General features: G+C 42.4%; 1 protein-coding gene and 1 long non-coding RNA gene across 10 annotated transcripts in view; one reads left to right on the top strand and one right to left on the bottom strand.

The window, feature by feature from the left end:
* Positions 1-16,549, top strand: part of akap13a (A-kinase anchoring protein 13a) — a 94,482-nt gene that overhangs the window by 37,691 nt on the left and 40,242 nt on the right. For all 9 annotated transcript variants that reach the window (XM_086025249.1, XM_086025251.1, XM_086025250.1 and 6 more), the window contains exon 10: positions 12,079-12,133. In XM_086025249.1, coding sequence (XP_085881375.1) covers positions 12,079-12,133 — 55 coding nt within the window. The remainder of the gene's footprint in view (positions 1-12,078; positions 12,134-16,549) is intronic.
* On the bottom strand, positions 1,554-10,145 carry LOC147149647 (uncharacterized). The gene is made up of 2 exons (XR_015086086.1): positions 10,034-10,145; positions 1,554-1,940 (listed from the first exon to the last, which is right to left on the bottom strand). It is a non-coding gene; the product is annotated as an uncharacterized LOC147149647 (long non-coding RNA).

The raw sequence follows: 16,549 nt of genomic DNA, 5'->3' as shown, positions 1-16,549 counted from the left end.
CGCACTTGCGTATAAGACCAGATCATCTCTGTTGTGATTTATTAAACAGTAACATGTTGCTGGAGCAACACATTGAATTACAGTCTGGTGTGCTGTGTTGAAATATGTAAATTGCATCGCGCAACAGCATCTCATGAAACTTAAACGAGCGTGAGCATATCGAACCGCTACATAAAATAAACAAGCGTGAAAATCATTTCGACAGTTAAAACGCAGAAGGGCCCGCAGTGGCAGCTGTTCCCCACCAGTATCTTTGGCCTGTATAGAATAGAATTGAATAGAATAGAATAGAATAGAATACATCCTTATTGTCCACCATAGTGGAAATATGTCTTCGGCTCACCAAGCATGGTAACAATAATGATAAGATACATCAAAATAAGAAGAAAGAAAATACAATAGAATACACATACCGTATTTTCCGGAATATAAGCCGCTACTTTTTTCCTAGGTTTTGAACCATGCATTTTATATAAAGGTGCTGCTAATCTGTGGATTTTTCTTGCACCGCTGGGGTGCCTAGCCGAAATTAGTTGAGTTGAGTTTGAGTTTATTTGAAAGGAGGGACAACACATATTCATGAACATGTACATGTAAATATGCAAGATTATAACCAAAGGCTAATTTGCATCTTCAGTCCCTTCGGTAGGTTGATGTTAAAAACACAAGATAAAATGATTAGGGTAACAGTAGGTAAAAAACACAGGACACAGACAAACTTGACAATCTTGAGATACATGCAATCTAGGCAGTGTTGTGATGACAATGTTGTTCATCCAGCAGCCAGGCGTTAAGATATTTGATAAAGAGGTTCAGAGACGGGAGTTCACGTATGGTGTTTGGTATTGAGTTCCAGGTATGTGGTGCACGGACAGAGAAGGTGGTTTGGCTAGATGTGCTCTTTCTGAAGGGAAAAATCACACAGTCACCTCTAGAACCAGCTCTTGTTGATCTGTTGGGGATTTTTTTTTACAAATTCTTGCAGTGGAGGAGGAGCTTCGTGGTGGAAGATTTTATAAATCAAGATGGCATCAGCGTATTTAATAGTATTGTCCCAGTTCAGGTGCTCATGTTTTTTTTATATCTGACAGTGATGGTACGTTTTTGGTTTGCTGTCCAATACTTTCAGAGCTTGTTTATAGTCTGTTTCAATTGGTTTTAGTCTGGTCTTACAGGCAGATGACCAACTTATTGATGTAAGGAAATCACCTGTCACACACTCTAATTAATCCCCTCCCCCAGTCTTCAGATGACCCTAAACGGCTACAAGCTAACTGCTTCACCAGCTTTCTTCACCGCAGTATCAGTGCAAAATCCTAAAGGAAAAGGCTCTAATGCCTACCAGGGACAAGCAAACAGTAACTGACCTTACTATTTGTCGCCAACCAATACAGATTTCCCGAGTGAGGTAACCACCTCGGGCTCTTTTTTTCCCCTTCCAAGCTGCCAACAGGCTTAACAATTTGATGACACATGCGGCCATGCGAGTGTCGGTGGCTTGAGTCTCCAAGTGAGGTGTTTTCTCCCCTACATATGAGCTCGTTTACCATGTGTTTAGCTGGGTTTTCTCCTGGAAGTTTAATGAAATTTGGCACTCTTGAACAAAAATGAACTGTCATTAAAAAAAAAAACATTCACAGACTCCAGACTCCAGAACAAGCGCATTCACAAAAACGTTCATCAGGCAGAAATACCGTACAACGTTGAATTCGCGTCGGGCCAAAACATGAACAAGTTCATGAGCTTCCGTTCGTTGAACTCGCTTCACCACATTTAGAGGAGCCAGTTGAATTGGTTCGGTTTCCCGAGGTCTTTCTGTGCGTGTTCAACCAAAAAACACCTCCGGGTAGACACGGGATGCGCTGGAGGAAATACATATTCAAATAGGCCAAATAGGGGAGGCGGCCACAGACAAGGAGGTCAGGCTTTCCACTGCTACCCTGAGGAAGATAAAGAGAATAAAATGACAACCACTTAATGTGCAGAAGTTAGCATTTGCAGTATCAGACACAGATCTTTCTCCTTGGCCTTGGGCAATCCTGCGTTAACAACCGATATTCATCTGTAAAGTTGTAAAGTTTTTTTTCACCTGAAAATGAAGAATGATGTGTGCCCCTCCCAAAAACCCCAGAGGCCATACATTCACGTTATCCAGAATCACCATCAATCATCAATGTTCTTCTGGGCTCCAGGCTCGTTTAACACGGATCCAATGCAAAAATGGAAATTGTCCTGAGGTGTGATCAGTCTTGTGTTATGCGGCGTTTTAGGGAATTAGCGATGGAAGTCTCGCTGGTCCCTCTATGGCTTGTGTAAGATAAGAAAGGAGTCAAAGGAAGTAAAGCGAATCGGCCAAGCGGATGTTGGTCCCGATCCTTCACTGCAAGTGACAGGGCACTGGAAGCTGTGACAAAAAAGATTTGGGATTCCATTTTTTGGGCAGCTTTTCAGACAACTAGGGGAGTTGGGCGACTTCCTCAAGGGTACCTCAAAAGGGACTGTGCTTTGGAACAGCAGTCCCCAACCATCTTCGCGCCACTGACTGGTTTTATATAAATCAGTATTTTGACTAGTTTCTCAAATTAAAACACATTCATACAAATACAACTCAGCAACATATACATGTAAGTAGTTGGAGCCATGTGCTTGTTTCTCTTTCTGTTCTTGTTTCTCTTGAGTTGGACCCATCTTGGGGTAGTGGGGTAGACAATGACACCCGGAGTGTGTTACTTATGTCCAGTCTACACTGTAGTTTTGTATAGATCACCATCATTGCAGAAAGTCTTGTTTCCCAAAGATTGAATGTTGGAAATAGAAGCAATGTAATGAGTTCTTTTTGGGTAGTGTTGAAAACGTCATTACCTCATTTGCAAGCTCGCCGTCACATATTTCGCAGACTTTGTGCGCGAAAATCACCCGTAGGGATAAAAGAAAACAGTTGTAAGTAGGACTACTGTTATTATCTCTTAATTGGAGCTTTGTTTTTGAAATTGGAGGCTCTTCTCCTTCTTTTATCAAATCATTTGGCGTTTCTGCTTTCCAAAGAAGCTCTCTAAAGACATGTTTTCTTTAGCCATTTTTGTTAGCTTGTGAGATCAATAAAATACTTTTCGTTCTGTTTCTCTTTCTCGCTCTCTCTGGAGAATCGATCTTGTTAACCATCCATCCACGAGTGCTATGTAAATGTGTGATTGGCGCTTTTCAAACAGCTGGGGCTCAGCGGCGACATCGGCAGTGAGCACGTGCCAAACGCCTCATTTGTTTGGCAGGCAAGTGATGCCAAGACCAAAGGTCGGGGCGGTCATGTTGCGGAAGAATATGGATCCGCCACAGTTTGCCACCTGACGTGCCCTCCATCTTGTCAGCGATCCTTCTCACTGAGCACAGAAAAAGGCTTTTGACTTCGGTCGGCTGCCATTGTTGTCCATGTTCCGCTGATTGCAATTCTTGTCGGATCTTCTGGGATTACAATTCTGTCAGACGAAGCGTATTGATTCAGAATAAAAGAAACGCTGGAAAGTTAATCCGCTGCCATCCCACCGTTTGATGACACATCATCAGGCGCAGCCTGGAGTTTCTTCCCTCAAGGATATGCGGATGGCTCTTGAGGGAACGCGGAGTCGAGCCACCGGTAATCTTCCGAATGCTTGGCAGCCACTCGGTCGTGTCACACACCCCCAGTGATAATAACCAGTGAAATATGCTGTTTCACATCCCTAGCACTATGATTACAGCGGATCCTTTAAGGTCAGGACGGGAACCGGTCGACCACAGATTTGTTCAGATGTGGAAAAAACTATTCCAATAGGAAGTAAGTATGGGATCTAATTGCCCGATTCCAAATTGTCAAGTCAGGTTTAGGGTTTCAAGTTTGGAATTTCAAATGACTGTTTCAGGACAGGTTTAGGGTTAGGTCCAAGTGTTTTTATTTATTCTTATTTTTTTTCAAGCCGGAGTTTGGTTTCAAATTAGGGTGTCAACCAAGTGGTAGGTTTTCAAGACCAGCCTTAGGATTTGCTACAAGGGCTAGGATGTAAAATTGGACTTTTAGTCCTGAGTAAAGATTTCAGTTGAAGCTCAAATATGGGTTAGTTTCAAACAAGGGTGAGTTAGGGTTTCAAATTAGGGTGGCAACCAAGGGTTTGGGTTTCACATCTGGGTTAAAGTGTCAAAAGAGCATTAGCCAAGGCTAAAGTATGGTTAGGCTATCTTATTTCAAACTGAACAAGCTTTACTTTAATTACAAGAACAGTATTATAAGAACAGTAATAATGTTCTTGAGTGAATTTGACCCAGAGCATGTTTCTTTTCCTTACTTATTTCAACTAAATTTAAAGTTAAATTACCCATTACAAAGTGCATTTTATAGGTTGATTACGCTTACTAAGCTTAGCAGAGGTTTTATACGGAAATATAGAATGGATGAGGTGAGTAAACATACATAGCCGGACTATTTTTGGGCTCTTCCGTTCCAAGTTCACTTGATTGAGAAAGCCTGGGACCCCTCAGTGGCGCACACTCAGTCATATGTGCCTGTGTTGCCTTTCCCACCACGTGCCACTCCCCCAGGAACCGCCCTTGGGTTCCTCCCCCACCCACTAGGGGGCGTTGACCCTCTCCCGCTGGCCCAATTGTGTCAACTGAGCACACAATGGCCAAAGGGTCATCTGTCCTACTGTATATGAGCTAGTGTTGTTCTGGACTGAAGGAGACAGAGGGGGACATTCACTGAGCCCAGGAAAGTGGGGGTGGGCCCCAGTCTGCCAGAGGCCGGACTCAACTTTTTGGGAGGGAAAGAAGAAGAAGAAGAGGAGGAGGAGAAGGAGGAGGGCGCAGAGGCTGCCTCCTTGTCCAGATGTTACGCGCAGCTCATCGGCTTTCCTTTCCCTCCGCTCACTCTGGATATATTTTTTCTTTTTCTGGGAGAGGGGGACCATGTACGAACGCCACAAGCGGAGGTACAGCTTCTGTGCCAAGGGCGAAAGAGCCGTCAACGTGGTTTTGATCAAGGTAAGACCACCCGAAAAGTTTTTTGCGAGTGTGGAGAGAGTCGGATACAAACGGCAGGAGGTTTGAACCGCACTTTCACGCAAAGTTCCACCCGTGAAAGTGACTTTTTTTATGAAGCATCTCAAGCTCATCAAACTCTGAAACGCTGCTCAGAACTGTGGAAAAAACAACAGTAACTGGTGTCCACTGGGGATGCTGCGAGAGGCTTGTTGATTACTCCCCCCCAACCACCACAACACACACGCACACGCACACACACACTAGGGGCGGTTTGTGGATACTGCATGTGATCGTTTTAGGGCCTCGGTGGGGTTGTTTGGTCAGGCTAGCGTGCCGTTAGCGTGGCGCTAACCTCTCTGAAGTGCCTTTACATGAAGTCTCCGTATGGCAATCAATGTAGTAATCCCTCGAAGTGGAATTCTTATCGCACAAACAAGGGTTACAGTTTTCAAATCAGGGTCCAAGCCAGTTTTAGGGTTCCAAGCAAGCACTGTATTGTGGTTTCAAATCACGGTTAGGATTTCAAATTAGTCTTGTGGATTTAAATTGCACTTTCAATCCAGGGTTAGGGTTTTAAATTAGGGTGTCAAACAAGGTTCCACATTGGGTTTTCAATACTTTCCAACAAGGGGTTCAAACAAGTGTTAGGATCCAGTCAAGTGTTAGGGTTTCAATTCAGGTTATGGTTTTTAAGTTTGGATTTTGAAAACTTGGTTTAAGTTTCAAGCAATTATTAGGGTTTCTAATCAGGTTGAGGTTTTCAATTTTCAAGTTCTGATTTCAAGTTAGGAAACCTTGGTTAGGATTTTGAATTTGGTTTTAATACAAGGTTATGGTTTCAAATTAGGGTTTCACACCAGGGTTGGATTTAAACTTTTACATTTCAGAGTTTGGTATCAAACCAAATTCAGGTTTCAAATTTGCGTTTCCAGCCTGTCTTTGAATTTCAAGTCAATGTTAGGGTTTCAGGTCAGGTTTTCAAATACGTTTTATGGTTACAAGTTAGACGTAGTTCCAAGACAAATTTAAAGTTCCATGTTAGGGTTTTTAATGAGGGTTTCTAACCAGGCATAGTATTTCAAATTGGAAATTAACACCTGGGTTGTTGGTGGCGCTGTTGTTTGTTTTAAACAAGAACATCTTTCAAGTTGGAAGTCAAAAAAATGTTACTGTTTCAAATTAGGGTTTCAAGTCAGGGTTCGGGTTTATGAATTGAGCATTGAAACCAGTGTAAGGTTTTGGTGCTCGGCTTTGAAATTCCTTTGTAATTGTTATTGCACCCCAAAGTTGTGCTATTTAAAACTGCAGCAGCATGTATAGAATATTTTCTTTTTCCACAGCGCCTCACTTTTTCCTCCTGGCTTAAGTGCTGTGTGTGTGTTTGTGTTTGTGTGTGTGCTGCCAATGATTATTGTCGGTGTAGCTTTCGACTGGCTGGGCTCATTGGCATAATGTGGCGTGATTGCAGCCGATTGTAACGATTACGCATTTGCCCTTCATATGTTGGCCTCCATCTTCTCACTCTTCTTTGAGACTCGAGTCAACTGGAAATATGACAGAAGCGACACATCGACAAACTATCTGCTGTTGCCTGAAGACTCACAGTCAGGGTTAGGGTTTCAAGCCTGGGGTTGGGTTTCAAATCGGGCTTTCAGCCCAGGTTTAGGATTTCAAACAGAGCATTTGGAATTTCAACTAGGTTGAACGTTTTAAGGTTTCAAATTGGGGTCTTGATTCAGGGTCTTTACACTTTAAAGATAGGGTTTCAAGTCTGGATTTGGATTTGAAGTCTGTTAAAGAGTTTCAAATGAGGTTTTTTAAACGAGAGTTAGGGACGATGAAAAACATGCTGTTGAAGGCATTGTCTTGACATTGCCTGCAAGCGCCACAAGGAACAAAGACACTAAAGTGATGCGCTGAACTGGCAGAGCGGCACAACAGCTCCGTCTATCTACTTGCCAGTTAGCATTAAAACGCATTGACAGTTAGCTGCACCGCTAAACTACATGATGATGATGATGATGTGTTTTACGGGCAAAAAGACGCGGGGATGTGAAATGCCAGTTGGAGTCAAGTCATTTGGCCCAGAGCCAGAAGCCGCTGCTATTCCGAGGCAGGAGGAAGATGTTAGCCCACCGCCCTGCTCCATGTTTTTATTCCCACGCTATTTTCGCTCTCTCTCTCTCTCTCTCGCTCTCTCTTGATCTCTGTCGCTTTCTCTCTCGCCTCATCCATTCACCTGAAACAGGAGCTGACATCAGCAGTGCGTTTTAAAAACTGACTAAAGTGAGGAGGGAGGTGTTACATGTGCTTGGAGTAATTCTGTCTGATGGCTGCTCAAACCCATCACCGTGGTATATCATACTTGTGACACCCCAAACCTGGCTTGAAACCTTTATCTATTTTGAAACCCTAACCCAGTGTGTCCCGATCAAATATCGAATATTGGTCCGATATCAGCAAAAAAAACAAGTGTTGGGTTATATAATCCCGAATCTAAAATTTCCAATGTTGACACTCCAATACAAACTGTACATTCCAGACTCTACTCCAGCACGTGGCTCCACCGTGGAGAGCTCACCTGATCACAAACAGCTTGCGCGAAAGGTGCTAACAAAGTAGCAACGGGGCTTTGGGCTGTCGGACTTGTGGCAGTATTTTTGCTAAAGTCGGAAAAGCCTTTAGAGTTGACTGCAATACTTGTCAACGAACACGTTTGCCGTGGTGTCACACAACCGAAGACGTTTAATACGACCATAGTAATTGCACATTTAACGCAGCATTACAAATTACAAACTGCCAATGCTGTTTGAAACATTTGCAAAGTGTGACAAACTCCCACGGGACAGCAAAAGGCGGGGGCCAGTAATGGCGGGTTTAATCGCTTAATTGAACACATTGAGCCTTCGCTACATTATGCCAAGTTGCCACTGCATTGTTGATAAAACTGTGCTCCACATGCATGAAGACGTTTAAAGGGTATCGCCGTCCATGTGGAGAAAGTTAATGCTGTTCCCACCATACACTGACTTTAAAAGTATTTTTTTTTTTTTATTGGATTTATTTAGGTTATGTTTCAGGATCTTCTAAGGTATTTTTTCAAATCTATTTTACTGTAGCATATACAGTATTATGCTTTTAAGTTTAGAAATGGGTCCGTTTTTCCTCATATCTAACTGTTGCTGGTTGCAGCGATTGTTCTCTGAGTGATGTCGCTTATCCAAACCTTTTCTAGCATTCCATACTTCAAAATAAGTCATAAAAGTATTCTGAGTCGTGCTGAATTTGTATTGGTGTTGGCACATAATTTAAGGCTTGAATATTGGTATTTTATCGGAAGTGAAAAAGGTTGTATCGCGACATCCCAATTTGTAAGCAAACCCAGATGCATGACTTGATTTAACAGCAGAACATAAGTGTTGACATGAGCTTTTGTGAGCATCATTCACATTTTTCTCAATTAATCGAGTTGTGACAACGCACGACCATAGCCGGTTGCTATTTGAGTCTTCTGATTGAAAGGCTTTGTTCAAGCATTATTCACACTAAAAATAACCACATGTGCCAGCCTAGCGTTAGCAAGTGTCATCATCCACTAGCCATGCCAGGACCTTGTTGCTTTTCCGTGCCTTTCAACCTCTAACGGAAAAAGGTTTAGTGCTTTCCCAATGTTTCTTCACTGATGCAAAACTTGATGCTTTTACGTCGATTTGTTTTTAAAGCAGATGTGTTTTTAATGGGTGCAGTTTGGGTTCCCTTGATGCTACAAATATGCTCTGAATCTGAGCCTCCAGCTTTGAGAGGAGTGGGTGGAAGCGTTGGGGGCAGGGAAATCACCGCTTTACTTGCTCACTGGCTGACCGGACACACTTGTTGGGTGCTAACTGCTAACTGGCTGTAGTGCTCCAAAGATTAATTGGGGGGACAAAAGTTGAGCGAGCAATTTTCTAACTTCTGAAGTAGTATCAGAGCTTTAATACTGACGTGGTACACATGCCAAATGAAAGGTTTAATGGCCTAAATAAAGTTTTGGCTCGTTTTCATGGTGAGTTTCTTTGGAATTTGAAAACGTTCATGTTGCAAAAAGAGAGCAAAACTAACTAAGCCCTTTTGAATTTGTGATCCTTCCGACAAATGAATTTTGGGGCCTCAAAATGCCAGGAAATGCACCGATTTTTGCAAACATGTATTTCCTGAATGAACATATACAGACAGCTCCAAAAGTACTGGAACAGCAAGATCAATTCCTTTTTTGGTGTTCTGAAAACTTTTTTTTTATATCAAAAGGTGGATGAAACAAAAGTTAAGAAGTCCAGCTTTTATTTCATAAAAAAAAAATTGACAAAAATGTTTCCCCCCTTTAAAAAGTAAAAAATTGTATGCCATTTCAACCTCAAAAAGTACCAGCGCCGAACTGTTGAATATACATACCAATTACACAACCCATACTTTTAATGAATGATTTTTTTTTCTTTAATCAGAAGGCATCCCAGTAGTTCAAAACGAATTCATAGCAGCGACTGTTATGCAACCTGACCTTTCCACCAGAAATGTGTAAATGTGTTGCTGTACATACAGTCCATTCCAGGGCTCATACTTTGGCAAATTTCTACTAGTTAATTGGTCCACATCAGAAGCGGGGATCCCAGACTTGTGGACGACAAAATTGTGAATGATATTTTTTGCCTACGCCATCTGATGTGCGCCATCTAAGGCTTGATCATTCCCCATTCGTGACTTCTTCAATTGTATCTCAGTGGGATTTGTTCTTTTGTCTGAATACTTCAAGATGGAAGTCTGAATTAGTGTTAACTTCTGTGGTTTCCATTTCATTTAGCGTGTGTCCATACAGTATGTGTGTCCAGCTAAACTAGCATGTTTGTTCCCTCTCGCCGGGCTCTGTTTGACACCTGAACACAAGTGTATGTGATGTTGGCCCAAGCACCTGTGTGTGTGTTTGTTTGGGATTTGATGTATGCATGCGAGTAAACATGTTTCTTTGCTATAGGAGCAGGTTTCTCACCCGATAAGTCTTTGCCATCTCACATGGAAATCATTCTGGGAGGGTCACACTCGTGGTCTTGTTTTTTTCCTCTTTGGTGTCTGCTTAATCAATGACTGCGCTGTCTTAGTCTATTTTTTAACTTTGACATGACATCACCGCCTTGTGAGCTGGCCCACAAACCTACTTTCTCATGGGAATCAAAGGTACATGTTTACAAATAAGCACATGGGAAGTACACCATATAAAAGCCGGAGTGCATAATTTTTGTTTTAAAAAGTCATTCACCCTTCTTGGGCAGCGCGCTTTTCAAAGTAGCAATGATTGTATTGTTCCATTCTAAATTACATGTATTTTGCTATCTATTTCATTAGGTAATGGATGTATAGACTTATACATTGTGAACACATCTAACGAGCACTCAAGCTATTGCTACGGCAACATCCATTCCAGAAATGGGGAATTCAAGTCCACAAAGTAAAAACCCTGCCGCCGTTTGGCTTTAGCCACAAGTGCTTCTACTCAGCGAGCTCATTTACCTGCCAGTTGAGGAGAAGCGCCTCTGGCTAAACCCAAACTGTGGCAGGGCTTTTACTTCCTGGACCTGAATTTCCCATCTCTGATCCATTCATAATGCATTAATTGTCCGTCATAGTATAAATCCTAAAATCTGTCAGTGTGGTCGGTTGCTTGGGTACAAAAAGTGAACACCAAGCAACAACCTCTGGTGGTCCTTTGAGAACCAGACCACATTTGTTTTGTGCACCTCGGTCCACGGCGGCGGAGCAAGGTGTCAGTGTATGACATTCAGTTTGAGGATTTGCCGTAGAAAAGGGGGAGGGATCGTCCAAGGAAAGTTAGAAAAAAGTTAGGCCCCCAAGGCACTAGTTTCACAGATACACATGCACCCAATTCTTTGTTTATCACGATGTACAAAAAAGGTTTTAAGAACCCATGCTTGATATTGAACAGGATGTGCTCCCATTATGGTTTGAAATATCCTTTTTGGGCAAATGTGAGTTTTTACAGCATGTGAAATTTTAGCGTAGAGCTCGTTTGTTTACATTTGGTCACACCGGGTTCTATGAGCCACCACTGTGACTCACTGTCACCTCCTGATAATCACTATGGTGTCATGAGCCAAGAAGAATTCGGGTAGGGAACAAGAAGAAACCCAAAAAGGAGGAAGTGTTTCATGTAAAAGCTATTGCAGCATTTAAAAAGTATGTAAAGTCCATCACAAAGAAGACACTTGGCCCTGATGAAAAAAATAAATAGTTGTCGATCAACAAAGCTTTCAAACAAAGCTGTTTAAAAGATTGAGTGTTTTGTACAAGATCTATGCCAGAGCGTAAAGATCAGGTGACTCAATTTAGTTTTTTCACACTCCATTTTCAGCTCGTTTGTATATACACTTTGAAGTACGAATTCCTGAGTCATTGATAAGTGGCCCCTGATCCTGATTGGAAGCTCTTGCCACCTCAAAGCTTTCGAAAAAAGTCCAAGCGATTGTAGTGTTTCATGTGAAAGGTCCATCACATCATTTTAAAGATGACTGTGATGCAAAGTCAAAGATAGCTTTCTAAAGGCTGCCCACTGTTCCATCACCTTTAGCACAAAGAGTCTGTTAAGTTGAGCGGCCAGTCCATTCTGAAAACCGCCAAAGCTTTTACTGCCACCTGCAAAGACGTGGAGGTTGCGCTTTTGGGAGGGGTGTGTGTGATTACTCTGTAGCTAAAACCAGCCCTGGCAGGCTCTCGGCATACATGTGCACACACACACACACAGCTGTTGTATAGCCGTACTGAGCACATATGAAGCAAAGCCCCGTGTGTTCACGGACAACCCATCCGACCGAGCCTTCCCCCTAACCCTCGGTAGGCGGGGGGGGGGGGGGGACATGGTGGACTTGCAAAGCGATCAGCCGCAGTCGCCTGGCAGTCGCCTCCTTGCCGCCTCCTCCCCGACACTTCCAGAGCGCCGCATCACTTTTGTCTCGCCGGCTGACGTGTGTCACATGTTGCTGAGGCTGATTCAGTGTCTTCCTGTTTCCTCCCACCTCGTAGATCCACCGCGACGCGGAGGCGTCCTTACAGCAGCCACTCGACGCTCAACACTCAGGTAAGACCAACTTTCTTGATGTTAATTGCGACTTTAAACTCATTATATACGGAAACGGTTGTTTGTTTCACTTCTTTGGAGAATAACAACCTATGTCTTCTCGAGCTTTTGTTTGTGTTAATAGCATATTGGCCCTGTGACTTTCCACATGTATGTATGATACTGCCCGAAGAGACAGACACACTGACTATTGAGGCCTCTGGTTGCTTTATCTTGCCAAGAGTGAATCATATACACAAAAAGCTGACTTCCTCTCCTTGACCTTTATTTTCTCACAAACTAGCATGTCATTTCTCTTGAGCGAGCGCACAAGTTATGGCAATACAACATAGTTTTTCATTCTGAAGATCAGTTTTAGTTGGCCTTTGCACCTTGAATCAAGTAAACTCAAGCTATTCATAGGAATCGGTGACTAAGACCTGTCGTGAATAGCAAAAATGTGTGATTAGCCCTGTAAAATTGTTTAGAATTGCCTATATTAGGGCTGTTCCTGCTGTGCAAGGTTTGTGGTTGACACATGCAGATAATAGGACGTCATCATATAAAAGACCAGAAGAAGAAATCCTTCATGGAACACCATTAATTGAACTCCTTTTTCACAGAGTACTCGAATATATTGAATATGTTGCTTCATTGTTTGTGCGTGAATAATATTTGGATGTATATAACTGGTGCTGGTTCTGTTAGCCTAGCATTGTGTGTTAGCAACAAGCTAGTGATGTTTGTAAACCAAAATACGGTATTCCAATATACAATGTGTGTAATTTATTTTGTTGTGTGTTTAGTTTTCCGGTCAACTTCACCTGGGGCGCCAATAAGCAGCTTTAAAGTGGGGAGTCAAGTCCAGAATTTTCTTGACTACATTAATGTCTATGCGCCCCCCACCCCCCGCACTAGACTAAAGATGGCAATCTAATTAATATTGCGAATGTGGAAGATGATTCAAGCAGCAAAATCATCGTTTTTATCCCTTTTATGTGCATCTGGAAACGGATGAAATTATGCTGAATGCAACAAGAAATAAAGATCAGTGATGTCAAATGCAAGTAGAAGTGATGCTGAGTCGTCAGCATGCACCAGGCTCTCCGTAGTCAAATATACCGCAGCGTTATCAAGCTCAGCCCCCAACAACCACCCCTACCCACCGACACACTATTTTCATTAAATATCAGCACAGACCTCAGAATTTCCAGCATGAACTTTTTACACCTTATACGGTGGTGTCAAGGAGACTTACTGATAAATCAGCCCCAGGCAGTCTTAATTAGGTGCCCTCCAATTGACTTAACCGTGGCGCTTGCTTGTTAGCGTCCCTGCACACTCCCAAAGCTCTTGGCAAGTCGCATCGTAATGATGCTGGATATTTTTTGTTCGGGTTGAACAAGGTCAAATTCATGGTTGAGATCTTGATATCAAAAGTGTATGCCTTTTACTTATTCAGCCATCCATCCGTTGTATTTATACTTTTACTTTCGAAGGTAAGCGATTTGAGTGGACGTGGAAAAGCAATCAGCGAATTTTTGACTCGAAGACAGCAGACAACAAGGATAGATTTCCAAGACCGGCAGTCACAAAACCCAACCTGGGTCCTAGCTTTGGACACGGTATGGATCCTGGTTAGAATAAGCCATTTTAAACTGCGTGTCAACATTATCCATCGAAGTCTATCTTCTGCATCCTCCTCTCTAATGGAGTGGCATGGCTCAGTGGTAGAGTGGTCGTTTCCCAACCCGGAGGTTGTTGGTTCGTAAGTGATAGCCCATCTAATACCAACTGCCCTCGTGTCTTCATCCACTATTTCCATCAACCTTTTTCTCTCTGTCCCGGCAGCTCCATCCTCATCACTCTTCTACCGTTATACTCACTATCTCTCCTCTGGATGTGTCCAAACCATCGAAGTCGTCTCACTCTAACGTTTTCCCCCAAAACATCTAACCTTATCTGTCCCTCTGATGAGCTCATTTCCATCCTGGTCACTCCGAAAGAAAACCTCAACATCTTCGTTTCCGCCACATTCAGCTCCGCTTCCTGTCGTTTGTTCAGAGCCACTCCCTTCAATCGATCCTCCATGGCCAGGTTAGCTGTGCGTAGCAATTATGTAAAATAAATAAATAAATACATCTATTGTATCAGGCAACAGACTGTTTCTCAGACTGGGACTGTTTTGGCTTATCTTTCTGTAATATTGGGCATAGTCTAGAACAGGGGTGTCAAACTCATTCTTGTTGCGGGCCACATCATAGCTATGGTTTCCTTCAGAGGGCCGTTACGACTGTGACCTCAAATAGTGTATAATCGCTGCATATTACATACACAACAAATTGACGAATAGGTCGTTTTGAAATCAGAGGCCAACAAAAACTTTTGAAAACATTTTAATTTTGAAATCAGTGGCCAAAAAAAACTTGAAAAAAAATATGACATGTATTTTAAAATGGGAACTGGAAACAAAAATGCTTGCAATATGTTGACATTTTTAAAAGTTAAGGTAATTTGCAATTTTTAATATTTTTTTCAAGAAACATGAAGTCACACATAATTTGCTTTGACGGGCCACATAAAATGATGTGGCGGGCCAGATCCGGCCCCCGGGCCTTGAGTTTGACACCAGTGCTCTAAAAGGTGCGTAAATATGACTTGGACATTGACTTGGGACTGGAGCTATTTTATCTTCCGTCTGTAATACTGGGCATCTTTTTGGGTCCGTTATCTTTTATACTGACTAAAAGTAGCTTAAAGTTGCAAAAAATCAAAAAGTGCGGGCCATCTTTTTTGGGTTCCGAAGACTCCTTTGGTACTCAATAGTGTGTCCATGGCCATTAGCTTCTCCACTGACTGCATAAAGTAACCTTGTTATCCTGGAGTGTTTTGCTCAGATTTAACTTTTGTCGTCCTCTGAGAAAAACCGTCTGGGGAGCCAAAGGGCGGGAAATAAATGAAGGCTTTATCTGCAATCTGTGTCTGTTGGGAGAAAACACTTAAGGTAGCGACTCTGGATATGAAAATGTGCGGGTGGAAGGGAATGAGGATGCTATGTGATAGGAAAGCCTGATGGCTGCTTTATCTCCTCCCGTTACTTCTCGCCACATTCATTTCCTTGGAAGCGGATGATTTGTTGGGATCATATCTCTTCTGTATTTTTTCCCCTTCTCTGGCAACATTTTCTTCCGACTTCTCTGTGGCCTCCTTTTTGTAACGGTGATGTCCAACACCTCGAAAGTTGTTGTGAAAGAGCAATTCATGCCCGTCATGATCTGTGACACTCAAAATGCGTCTTGAATACAAACCTGCCTCGTCGGGTTGCACCCCCCACGGGACACACTTGGGTTTGCTGATGTCTCTCGCAGATGTGCCTTGAAACATAAACATTTCTGTGTCGTTCCAGTTGTTCGTTTGACCTCAAGTCTCAGTGGAGGATAGAAAAAAAAAAAACAATCCCTCACTTAAAGGGGGGGAGGTTTTGCATTAGGAAATGCAAATCTGAGCCATGCTGGGTTGGGTGTTTTTAGTCAAACAGAGCTAAACCAACCATACTGTAAATAGCCCCACATGACATTGATGCTTTTACTCCAAATCTGCAATAATTGAGCAACTGTCATGTTTTTTTAGTTGTCTAGTAGTCTTTTTTTTTTTAGTTGACAAAAAGTGACAAAATGGCCGCCCCCTGAGATGGATAAAATGGGTGGATTTTTCTGCTTAACTCATATTCTACAAACGCAGTTTTAATCAGAATGCCGTTTTCAGACTACTGGAGGCACATAGAACATATTATTGTTAAGAAAAAAATGGGGTTGACCTCTTTAATCTCACAATAATTATGAAAGCTGAATATCAATATGCAACACTTTATTTTTTTAAAAAGCTCTGTCAGTGTTTACATTTTCAAATGATTACTTTTACAATATTATTAGAAAATCACAATGTGCCATCAATGGTGAGCTATTTTTCGAACACGCCTACTACTCATGTAGCGCTAAAGGGATACCCGGTACCCAACTAACTGTGGAGCAAGACGTTTTTTTGGTTTTTGGTTTTTATTCAGTCCCCTGAAGCCAGTGTCGCTTCGAAACGGGTGAGGATTAGTCTGACCAAATCTGACCAAAAGTCTGGGCTGGGATTCAATGCCTGAAAAGATAAAGGAAGTCTACCATTTTGGTTTGAAGCTGCATTTTCAGGTCAATCTGGTCCTTTCCACACCTCCTTAAAAAATGTCCAGGTTTATTTGTCAACAACAACAGCTTACCTTCTGCCTTAAACTACTCACCTACTGTCTCTCCTCCAATAAATAGCCACTCTCTCTCTCTCACCCGCACATGCGTCAGTGCCTGAAGAGACCTCCTGGAATTTAGAAACACAGCAACATTATGATCCAAAGGAACCTTCGATAACTACAGCACCGCTGCAAACATTAACCCA

This window comes from Filicampus tigris, chromosome 3, assembly GCF_054856515.1.
Source record: "Filicampus tigris isolate MCC_2025a chromosome 3, RoL_Ftig_1.0, whole genome shotgun sequence".
In the NCBI taxonomy this organism is placed as follows: domain Eukaryota; kingdom Metazoa; phylum Chordata; class Actinopteri; order Syngnathiformes; family Syngnathidae; genus Filicampus; species Filicampus tigris.
Note: the sequence above shows the minus strand (reverse complement) of the source record. Positions and strands in the feature narration are given on the sequence as shown.